The following is a 12,461-nucleotide window of genomic DNA, read 5'->3' on the forward strand; positions in this document are numbered from 1 at the left end:
ATTTTATTTGACAGAGAGAGATCACAAGTGGAGAGAGAGAGAGAGAGAGGAAGAAGCAGGCTCCCTACCTAGCAGAGAGCCTGATGTGGGACTTGATCCCAGGACCCTGAGATCATGACCTGAGCTGAAGGCAGAGGCTTAACCCACTGAGCCACCCAGGCAGCCCGGGATGCTTGGTTTCTATCCTCACGTCCGCCATGGTAACATCTTATCTCCAATAGCTGTATCTTCCCGACCTCTCTTGATCATACTCTGGACAATCCTACTTCCCCATTTCCCTGCCTACAAGCAATTGCTTTTGATGTGTTGCTTCCTGCCAGTTCAGTCCAACAACTGATGGGGTTATTATTTTTGTGTCTTTGTGTTATCAAGCCAGGGCAATAAAATTTACTCATAATAATACCACCACAATTTTGTGTTCGTAAAATGTACCATAAGTGATATCTATAATAACTGAACTTCCTGTAAACAGAAATGTTTTTTTCTGGGGAAAGGAGAGCTTTTTTGTTTCCATCATGGTTGGGCCAAGGTTCTTTGATGGAATAATTGGTGACATAGGAAAGACTGAGAAGCATCATGCAAGACCATATTATGGTTCAAAGCGCTGGTGCTATGTTATTCTGGTTGTGATGAGTTCTGTTCACAGAGTAATTCAGGACAAGAAATGCACTTCCTGGTTAGGGCCAACCTAACCAGCCAACCTCCCCAACTGAAAGCAAAGTAAAGCCTCAGGGTTCTGTAAGAGGGATTGGCACCGACCTTGGGCTTACCCTGGTGGAATCAAGTCTAATTTTTTGAGAAAGGCAAACCTTGAGTTAACAATAAAAAAAAAAATTGAGAGCTACTTGGAGTAATAAAAAGAGGGCTGTCTAGAAGCAGTATCACTATATTCCCCTACTGACTAGGAGAGAGGAATTCTCAGCCACAGAAGCACATTGCCAGCATGGCAAATGTATTCCTTTAAACATCTTCCTCATGCTGAATGTCATCCCTAAGACTGTGAGATTTCACTCTGCTGTTCCCTTTCTTCTTCTCTAGCTGCTCTTTTTCTGCCTATTCCCTGGATCTTTTTATCCCCTTACCACCTTAGTCTTCAGCCATGACCTCTCTTCCATTCACCATCATCACATCTTCAGCTGCCTGCTAGACACAGTGACCCAGATTCCCTCCTGCCATCTCAGACCCCACTAAACCCAATCCCATCACCTTCTCTTAGCCATACTAGCTCTTCCTGCTAATTTACCCTAGCTCTGTCAGGGGCACAGGAATTCTCCCGCTTTGCCAGACTTAAAGCCTAGGAGTCAACTTTGACTTCTCCCTTCTCTTCTCTCCTTTCGTCTCCAGCCAGTCACTTACCAAAGTCCTGGTGAGTCTACCTTTACAATGTCTCTTTCCCCTTCTTTCCATCTCCACAGCAGTCACCCTTGTTCAGGCTCTCGTTATCTCCCCCTTGAACTATTGCAAAAGCCTCCACACTGGTCACCCAACCTTTCTACGTTTGCTCCCACGTTTCCTAAGGCATAGATCTAATCGAGGCTGTCCCAGTGCCTGTCACAGCAAGTTTTGTCTCCTCAACCTGGGATTCAGGCCTCCCATGCTCTCCTTTACCAACTTTACCTAACTTTATAATACTCGCTGGTCCCCAGATTTGTCCAGCATTCTCTTGCCTCCACTGACTACCTCCCACCCTACCCCGTTCCTGCCTGTTTGCAATCACCCTGTCTTTCAAGACCCTAATTCTACTGGATGCGAATCTTCTCAGAATCCCAAACACATTTCATTTCCTTCATTCAAGAAACATGAATTGAGGGGCGCCAAGGTGGCTTAGTCGTTAAGTGTCTGCCTTCAGCTCTGGTCATGATCCCAGGGTCCTGGGGTGGAGCCCCGGGTCGGGCTCCCTGCTTAGTGGGAAGCCTGCTTCTCCCTCCCACTCCCCCTGCTTGTGTTCCCACTCTCGCTGTGTCTCTGTTAAATAAATAAAATCTTTAAAAAAGAAAAAAGAAACGTGAATTGAGCACCTATTATTTTCCAGGCCCCATTCTAGGAGCTGAAGGTACGATAAATATGAATAAAACAGTACTCTTCCTTTGTGGAGCTCTGGGGCCAGAAAGACAAACATTCTAGGGTCCTTATCCTCAGCCTATAAATATAGGTAAGACCCTCCCATCTTAAATCACCCACCCTACCTCAACCCCACCCCTATGTCAAACTCTTAAAATAAAAAGTGTATTTGTACCATCATTCTCATCTCCACTTCCTCCCGTTCTGACTTTCCAGTCTTTGTCCACACCTTCCACTGACTTGGCTACAGCAAAGCTCTCCTTCCCGTGGACAAATCAGAAGACTGCCCTCTTTTTACTTAATCTCTCTGTGGCATCTCAGATTGTCGCCAGGATTGTTTCCACTCCCTCTGTCCACCTCTGAAGTATTGGCTGTTCCCCATGATTCTTTCCTTGCCTCTCTTCCCTTCTCACTCTGTAGTAAGCCTCCCCTGCCAGCCAAGACAGTTCCCTGACAATTCTCTTCCAATTCTTTAATGTCACTGACAACTCCGAAATCTCTAACACATATCCTATGTTGTAGGCCCAACCTCTCTCCTAAATACCAGAGCACCATATCATTAGGATCCTGACCCTCAAAATGCTACCTGCTGAGCTCCCCACACACACGTACACCTTGCCACTAGCCCTTGTCCTCTGCCTGTACTCCTCATCTCGTTAATGCGTCTCCTAAATGGTCCAACATCCTTGGCTTTCTCTCCTTCCTTACTTTCCACACCCAATTCATTGTTTAGTCTTATTAATGCTATCATTTCAGTTTTTCAATCTCTCCATTCCTCCCACAACTGTTATGGTTCTGACCCAGATACCACTCATCATGGCTCTAGCACCAGCCTTCTTACTGGACTCCCTCCTTGCATTCCTGCCCTCAAATGCTGTTCCATTCTCCACACTGTAGCCAGTGAGTCTTCTAAAGGACACAGCTGACCTATCCATTCCCTCATTTATAAGCTCCCCCAAGTTTTCATTTCCTTTTCCCACAAATAGTTATTTACCAACTACTAGATGCAAGCACTGTTTTGGGAACTGGCAAAACAGCAGAAAGTAAAACAATGTTCTGCCCTCATGAACCTTCCAGTCTGGAATAAGGCCAAATGCCTGAGTGTGGGCAGCGGGCAGCACCCACTGGGAAACTCATGCCTGCCTCCCCAGCCTCATGTCCTAACTCTCCTTATGCCCTACCCTTGAGCCATATCAAATTAATTTCAGTGCCTAAAATGTACAGTTCTGTTCCACACTCACTGCCTTTACCCAAGGCTCTCTTGGGATAAGAGAGCCGTCTTACCCTATTTGCAGACCACCCTCACACACACACACACACACACACACACATACATCACTTTTTCTGAGGTAATCTAGAGGTTCCTATAAGTAGTGCTGATCTCCAGAATGACCTGGGTTCGAATCTCAGCACTACACATGCTGTGTGATCTCGGTCAAGTTATCTGACTACTCTACACTTCAGATCTTCATCTTAAAATGGAAATAATTCTAGTACCTCCATATGGGTTGGTTATGAGGACTAAGTTAGTCAACCCATAAAAAGTGCTGAGATACTTTAGGTGCCTGACACATATAAGCCTTTAATAAATGTTTTTATTACTTTTATCTTTGGTATTATTGTTATACCTGTCATCACACTGTTTTGTAATAATTCTTCCTTCTAAACACATCTTACTGTCTTTGTAACTCATGAACTTACTTTGGCAGGCACATAGTAGGCACTCAATAAACATTGAAGGAAGAAGGATAAAAGGATTGGTAGCTCCAGGTTTGGTCTCCCGTGACCAAATTGGACTATGAAGGACTAAAAGCAAATCTAAGACTTCTTCTGAATATCTTCTTGGCCAAATACCTAAGTGTACACTGTTCGTGTTGTGTGAGCAAGAGCTGGAAAGGAGTGACCAAGAAAAGGGCCTTGAGCTGGGCTGACCTGAATGAGAACTGAGCTATTTCATTTCTTTATTCATTGACTCTTGAGTCAAGAAAGGACCAACTACCCTAAAGTCGCCATTACCTTCAGTTCCCATCCCTCAACCCCACTTCGGACTCTCCATTTGCCTCCTTTCCGCTACTATGTTCCCCTCAAAAATGTATCAACTGAAACTCAGAAAGCAAAAGGAGTGCTGAGGGAAAAGGGGAAGGGGTGGAGAAGGGTTAGCACCTCCCTCCTTCCTTTGCTGAGATCAAAGCCAGCGTTTTGACTAAAAGGCCAGCTGGCCTCTTTCATCCCTGCTCCACCTGTCTGGGAATGGGATTGCTGCTTGCCCATTTCCTTTCCTCTTCAGGGCTGCAAGGCAGTTTCAGGGTGGGGCCTCAAGCTATTTCTAGTGCTGGCCAAATCCCTCCACCCCAATATCTCCTTTGCCTTATGTGATCAGATTTCCTTTCCAACCTCTCCAGTAACAAGTGGCAGGAGCATAGGGCAGGAAACTGTGAGAGAAGTCAGTTTCTCCACAGGCCCGAGGCAGAGCTAATGGTTTAGGCCAGTAAAGAGGACACTGGGGCAGCTGGGCTTTGTCTAGCAGGAGGAACATGTTCTTCTTTCTGCATAGCCACCCCAAGTACTTGGCCCAACATCCCCCTGGGTATGGGTGAGGCACCTCAGTTAGGCAAGGGCCTCTTGCCTCTGGAAGAGGGAGTTCACATTTACTGAAGGCCTACTATGGTCTGGGCCCTGTGCTAGGCCCTTTTGTTCATGTTATCTCTAACAACCCAGCCAGGTCGGCATTTCTGCTCAGCCCTCTGGTAGCAATGACAAAAGAGAGATTAAGCAGCACACCTGAGGCACATGACTAAATCCTGACAGAACATCCAGCTCTGTCTGACTCTAAAGCCAGGGCTCTTTCCACCTCATCATGCTGCCTCAAGAGTCCAGAAAAGCTGTTAATGCTATGAGTTGGCTCTTTGCATTATTCCACAGAATTAACTGAACAGCCAGCTAGATCTTTTGTGAATGAATTTCATTCAACGTAACTTTAAAATAAAGGTTTAAGGAGAACCTTTGATGACTTGACTTCAATTCAACAAAGAATGTGACAGAAGTTTCTGCCTCTGCAGAGTTCATAGTCTAGTAGAAAAGCGCTAACAAGTGCCAAAATAAAAGCATAATATAACACAGAAACAGAGAATTGCCATGAGGGAGACAGAGCGGGGAATAGGGCAACACCTTTGCCTTAGGTGCCTGTCACTTCCCTCAGCCTCAAACAGAGCCTCCCAAGGCTAGGACCAGCCAGCTGCCATGTCGAACTGGATCACAAAACAGGGACCTTCTTGAATCATGAGTGTCCCCTAGCCTAAGAACAGTGCAAATAAGCAGGACCCAGGAATACTCTTTCATTGGCCAAGGTGGAGAGATGTTTAGGAACCCAGACTTGGTTATTAGCAGCAGCCGGCCTGCCTCAGCAAGGAAGGGGTTATTCATAGGTCAGTTAAAGCCAGGTACTAACTAATGCAGCCAGATTGAGAGGCTCAATCCCAGTCAAACTGAGTTCTGTTACATAGGAATCTGTTCTGGCCCCAGCTGTCCATCTTGCAACCTTGCGCGCTCTTGGTCAAAGAAGGAACTAAAGCAGAAGGGTATGGGTAATCACACTGTAGGCATTCACAGTGCAGACGTATTGTTTCAAACGCTCAGCCCTGAATAGACAGCTCACAACCTGTCTTGCTGACAGAGGATCAGCGGTGAGCCTCTGCCTCCATAGATGGAGGCAGAACATTCTCTCTTCCCGTATCTCAGTGAGGCACCCTGCCTCTGATTTTTATAGTGCTTTGATGCTGGGAGTTTGGGTCCCAGCAGTGGTCACTTAAGTGGCCACTCTGGGAGAGGACCCAAACTCCCAGCATCAAAGCACTAAAGGCAATTGCAGCTGCCTTTCTTCTATCGCTCTCTCTAAACCCATCTTTTCATACCTGTGGAATGAGTGTGCTACTTGACACCCTCTGGAGGAAAAGAGGTCGCCTAAGAAGAGAGTGCAACACCTGTTTGAAGCCTTCTCTTCCAGAGCCAAGCCCATGAGATCCTTGAACTTGGACTGAGGGGCCCTCCTTATCTAAAACTTGACAAACCCGTCAAGTTTCTTTGATCATACTGGGGGGTCAGTTTCTGGGTGTATCCCCCCGGGTAACCCCTCTTGTGTCTCTTCCATATATTGGTTTGGTGAAGATGAGCTCCGCTCAAGGCTTCTTCTGTCTCCAGGACTCAGGGCTCCAGGCATCAGAGAGTAAATGATTCCAGCAGGAAGGAACAAGGCCCCCCTTTCCTTTCTATTTCAGTCCATTTTTTTAAAAAAGCAATATAATAAGCACTGGGATAGTCTTGGGCATTTTACTTTTAACTAAATGTGTAGTTTTCCATTGTGGATGTGCAAAAGCCATCTACCCGTCAAATGACTCCCATGGATTCCACAAAGGTGCCATTAGAACCCTTACAGATGCTTCCACAACATCTCCCATGGTGCCAGATATACATCCAGACTCTTAACAAGGATAATTTGGTGGCAGTGGCAATAACCCTGGGCTTCTCTGAATGACATCAAATTCACGACCCATATCCACATCCCTTTTTTCATGTGCTCTCTACCATTTTTTCCCGTGGAATTTGAATCCCCCTGTTATACTTACTGCCTAACAATATCACTATTGAAAGCACGTAATGTTAAGGACCATATGCTCTTTCTCCAGAGAGTATGCACAAATACTATTTCTGTTAAAAACTAAACAGAAATAGTAGTTGTGCATACTTCCCATTCAAGGACTTATCCCAATTGAATGATTCCCTTTGTCGTGGAGTGTTTTTCCCCAAGCGGGCCCTCATAGAGAAGCTGAATCAGATATTGTGACTTACCAGAGGTCACAAGGAATCATCTAGTGAGCTAGAAATAGAATCCAAAAACCTTTATTTTGATTCCCTGAATTTAAAGAACAAATAAACTCTGCTACAAGAAAAGAAAAACTGGAGAAACCAGGCTTGCTTGACATTCCTGGGTCAGGGAATTCAAGGCAGCCGAAACTAGCAGGCAACTGCCATTAGCCTGTGAGGATCAAGGAGGTAGTAAGACATAGGTGCTGCCTGCCCTCCAGAAGCTGACAGTGCAGGGAGCTCAGGTCACTGTTGACCAATCTCTGTCCGGGGCAGAATGCGCCTGTGAGAAGCGAGTGCATCCCAGAGGAGGTCTTGCCCATCTTCATGGTCCTCCCAGCAGCCAGCACAGTGACCCACGTGTGACAGGCGGGCAAGCACTCGTTGTTGAATATGGGCCAAAAAATTAAGGTACCAAAAGAACACTCTGGGGGTTGGTGGAAAATAAGGGACAGCTTTGTGAAGGAGGTGACATTTGAGCTCTGCCTGGAGGATGGGGAAGTTTTTCACAGGCAGCAGAAATTGAGGACAGGGCCTTTGCAACCCGAACAAGGAGCGATGGCAGAGATCCTAAGGAGAGAGCAAAGCATGGTGGGATTTGGGGGAGCCCAGGGCAGGCCAGTGTGGCCAGAGAGGAGGGTGCAGTAAGAACTAAGGCTGGAGAGAAAAGTGGATGCCCGAGCAGAGAGAACCTTGAACAACATGCTAAATAATGTAGCAGTGACCTGTCCCTGGGGCTTTTGAACAAGAGGAGTGGTACCACCAGCACGGGCCTTTCCTGCCAAATCGTCCTGCCCAGCGCCCCTGGGCCTCCCTTTCCTTGTCAGTACTGGTGGTTTTCTTTCGGTTGTTCTGTGTGTATGTGGTTTGCTTTGGAGGTTTTCTGTGGTTTAGTTTGTTTTTTGGCCTTTCCCTTTTCCTTACAGTTTTTCACAGCATATGGTCCTGATTACGTGTTGGAAATCACGCCAAGCTGCCGGCCAGACCGCAATGAGCCCCACCGAGTCCAGCAAATCCTCAACTACATCAAAGGTGAGCACCACCCCTCAAGCTCTGCCCTCCTCATTGCACCCAGCTTGCAGTAGCCTGTCGCTGGGGGCTTCCCCAAATACCATTTGTCTTTAGTGGCTAACCATTTCACTGACTTAGAAGGGAAACATCTTCTTGGCCTGATAGCTTGTCGTTGGAATTCCACACTGGCCACTCTGACTGGAATTGTCATTTGGCCAGCTAATGTCACCTTCAGGGGGACAAAAGGTTTATCTGGAGGCACCTCCAGAGAAAAACCAGTTCTCAAGTGTGCCCTGGAACGCTTTTTCTTTTAAAAGAACAACAGTAAAACCCTCTTGAAGGTGAGGGAAGTTCAAGCCTCTTCAGACTTCAGGGAGGGGAAAGGAGGGTCTCGCAGACATTGTGTTCCTGTATAGTTCCATGGTCCAATCTGGCCTTGAGAGACCATAGGCCTACAATGGATAGTATGGATTCTGGTGCCCTGAGAGTAGGCTCCCCAGTCTTTTCCCAGAGCACTGGAGATGGAGAAGCCTCCCTACCCTGCCCTTTCTTCCGGCTGGCCCACAACTGTTCTGGCTTCTGGCCAGAGGGAAAATGGCAGCTATCGGGTTATTATCATCTTGATCACATTGTCCACTAGCTGTCGGGGGAAGCTGCCCTTAGCTTTCCAGTAGAGCCCCTCCCCAAGCCCCAGCTGCTGCTCCATAACTCAGTTCACTTTCTCTACACTATTATAAAGTCGTTTTGGCACCCATTTTCGTATTTAATTGAATTTGTATGTATGTGTGCATATTTTGGGGGTCCTAATTATTTGTAGAATTAAGAGACTAAGGGTATCATATTGCCCATCTTGGAGAGTGAAATTCCCATGTTTATTCATATAACGACCAAGATAGTAGCAATTCTCCTACCTTTGACTCCCTCGTTGGAATAGAAACCAGCATGAAAGGGAGGCCTATTCTGTACCAGAGTTAGTCTGAGGGAAGGCACTGTGTCCTAGGGGGGCATCTTTGCTGAAGGTTATATTAAGGCCCTAACCTCTAGTAGAGTCCAGCCTGTGAAAACAGCCAAGTCCTTAGGCAGGGACTCCACATCCCAGGCTCCTTTGGGCAGAGAAAATACCCTAAGCTCACAAGTCATAGACCTATAAGGCTATGCTCACAGCAAGGCTTATTGTCTCTGTGAGGTGTCCCATAGCTCTCATCCTTCTCCTGACCCTATAGTTTCAAGCTACCTCCCTCTGGAGTCATGGTGGATACCAACCCCACAAATCCTCACTTTCTAACCAAATCCTCCTCCCTTGTACAGTCTTTAAGGCCTTTCAACTCTTTCTATTCCTCGCCCTTTGCCAGTCCTTCTCACTCTCCTGCAGCCCTGATTAACACTAGTGCTCCCACCCTAATTTCCTCCTGCCCCTCACAGACCCAGGACACCTTCCCTGTTTCCTTTGGGACTGATCCTGAACCAACTTTTCTTACTTACCCCTCTTCCTTCAACCTTACCATCCCCTCCCCCCACCCCCGATCCAGGCTCTAAATCCTGGTAGAGTACAGACAAAGCAATAGAAACAGATAAACTAAACAAGCCTCTGCAGGTTCTTGCTCACACCTCCGTATGTGCAGATATCTGTATGCCCTCATGCTTTCCTGCACACGTACCCAGACACATATCTCCAGAGTGGTGACATCTTGCTATTGAGGAAATGGAAATGACAAGTGAGAGAAGACATAAGGAAGGTAATTCAAAGGGAAGAGAACTAGGAAAGGTAAGAAACCCAAAAGAGGAATACATTTTTAAAAGACCTGAGATAAAAGATTAGTTTGAGGGTTGGTGATGGGGGGGGGGGGGATCATCAAAAATCTTAGAGGATGTGTAAGTTACATGTAAGTCAAGGTTTTTAGAAGGTCCTGACAGGTTAAAACAATATTCTGATAGCAGTACAGAGACGTTAAGCTGAGAGAAAATGTATGGACCAGGAATTGGGTCCTCAGAAGCGACTGGACACACACAAGATGGGAAGTTATGACTCAGCAGCATTTTGTCTGAAAGAGCTAGGGATTTTAGTCAATGGGGACATTGGTGTGAGTCTCCAGGACAAGTTGGCCTCCAGCCATGCTGATGTAGTATCATCCTCACTTTAAAAGGGCTCTAGGCAAACAGGAGCATGGTACTGGTCAGTCAGGAGGGAGAAAAGACTGTAGACCAGGTTCCAAGAGGTCTGGTTGGAGGAGCTGGGGTTTTTGGAGAAAAGAAGACCCAGGGAGATGTGGTCTTTATTTCATATCTCTGAGAGGCTGTCGCAGAGTTTATGTGGTCACAGGGCACAGAACTAGGACTCATGGGTAAATATTATAAAAAAGGCGAATTTATATTCAGTAGGAGGAGGAATTTTCTAACATTTTGAGCTACCCAAACTGGAGCAGGCTGCCCAAAAAGGAATGAGGACTCTGTTCCTGGAGACTTGCAAGTAGAGGCTAGATAGTCACTTGACTGTCATATCATAGACATGTTCCTGCATTGGGGGAGGGCAATTGTACTAGATTATTAAGGTTCCTTCTAATCCTAAGATCCTAGGATGCTGTATGTTAAAAATGAGAAAATAGAAAAACAATAAAAGGAATATGATGAGAGTGCAGGTGTTGGTAGATGAGTCACAGTTGTTGGGGCGGGGGTGGAGGGAGGTAATACTGTGTAGAGGAAAGAACTGATGAGAAGAAAAGAAATTAAATGGCTGAGAGTGGGTGGGGAGGAGCCAGGGAGGGCAGACAGCAAGTAGACTGGCTATAGAATACTAGGAATTATCAGATTTTCCATTTAGCCATCTCCTTCATATTGACAAAGTCTTGTGTTCTAGCCATGCAAATGAGCAGAGCTCACAAGTCCAGAACCAGAAAGAAATTCAGCTAAACCAAGAAGAAATGAGGCTAGAAAGAAGTCCAAATGTTGCTAAAAATGGCCAGGCTAACCTGCTATACTGAGACCGTGCCCCTCCAGCCTGGTGACGCATGCTGCCATCAGATAGTGCGTTGCCATGACAATGGTCAGTGTGGAAAAGCTGCTGAATTTTCTACATTCTGAAAGATTTTCCTGAACCTGCCTACATGACTTGTCATTTGTACTTGCATATTAAAACCTCAGTGAGGCTGGCCATTTCTCACAGTGTCTCTTGGCCTCCTTCCCTCATATTAAAAACAAAGGAGGGGGGAGGCATGGATTGATTTGGGAAGATGGAATGACCATGATAGAGTGGATGGATTAAGCTCCACTCTACGGGAGGGAGTTTAGCCAGTATGTCTCAGTTGAATTTGTTCAGCCTTGAGCTTGGGTTTTTTTCTCTTTCTCATCACATTCCCCTAGAAGCACAAAAGATGGGATTTTTTAACCTACTGAAGATCAAACCTGGGGAGGTTCATCTTATAGAGATACGTTCCACGTGCCACAGGTTGACTGGAGGGAAAGGCAAATTTAGACCTCACCTTATCCCATCTTTACTGCCCATTAGTCTTTCTAAGAGGGAAAAAAAGACAAAAAACCTTGGAGAGTCAATTCAAGCTGTTAGCTTTATACAGGAAAAAGCTATGTATTGCTCTAACAAATTGCTCTTCTAGTGCCAGTGAATCTCGAAGATATGTGTCAGTGCTCACAAGGAAGTGTGGATCGTTCAGCTTAGCTCATGCCCACTACTGTAAAATCATCCTCACACCATCTTCATGTGCTTAGACTTGTTTGCCTTTCCTCTGGTTGATGTACTCCAGAAGAGCTGGCTCACACTGAACTTTCCAGAGTTGGAACAGTGCTGATGTGATCAATCCCCAGGGATGGCTAGCTCCCCAAGCCTGCCTGGCTCTGTGTGAGGAAACAGGGGTAGAGTTTTTCTAGTCCCTAGTACTGATGACATTTGAATTGAGTAAAGGTCCCTAGGGGGACAAAAGCTTCTTGTTGCAACCCAGACGCAACCTTCTGTGGCTGAGTGCAGAGGAAGGGTTGTGCATGCACAAGTATGTGTTGGCATTGTAATTGAAGGTTATAACTCACTTGCTGTGAGTTCCCAGACTGTACCCCAAGTTTGCCTGGAATAGGAAAGGAGACAGATAGGGCCAAGAGGTAAGAAGGAAGAGGAGGGGGAGGACATAAGAGGTAAGAGAAGGCCTTATAAACATCTGCCTTTTCTGACCCTTGATGAAGGAGGCTGAATTGGCATCTCATACAGTGCAGGGTTGGGCAGATGGACTAGCCAACTGATGTGGGTATAGGGAAGAGACAACAGAGGTGAAATAATAAGAACAATAGCTACTATTTATTTTACAGATGAGGAAACTGAGGCTCAGAGAAGATAAGTGACTTGGCCAATGTCACATTTGTTCATTCATTCAGCAAGCAATTACTAAGCACCTACTATGTGCTATACACAGTGCTAATAGGTGGTAGAGCACACACTTGAACCCTAGTCTTTCTGAACTGGGGCTTTGGAGTCAGGCTGTTTGTCCTTTCCAGCCCCCCTCTTCTCTTTGCAGTGTTGCCCTGTCAAG

At 46.2% G+C, this 12,461-nt stretch overlaps 1 protein-coding gene across 1 annotated transcript in view; it reads left to right on the top strand.

The window, feature by feature from the left end:
- LOC111161035 (histone deacetylase 8) overlaps positions 1-12,461 on the top strand; it is a 220,210-nt gene that overhangs the window by 184,042 nt on the left and 23,707 nt on the right. The window contains exon 10 of the mRNA XM_022524486.1: positions 7,848-7,953. Coding sequence (XP_022380194.1) covers positions 7,848-7,953 — 106 coding nt within the window. The remainder of the gene's footprint in view (positions 1-7,847; positions 7,954-12,461) is intronic.

This window comes from Enhydra lutris, unplaced genomic scaffold, assembly GCF_002288905.1.
Source record: "Enhydra lutris kenyoni isolate GAN:26980312 unplaced genomic scaffold, ASM228890v2 scaffoldscaffold81, whole genome shotgun sequence".
Taxonomy (NCBI): Eukaryota; Metazoa; Chordata; class Mammalia; order Carnivora; family Mustelidae; genus Enhydra; species Enhydra lutris.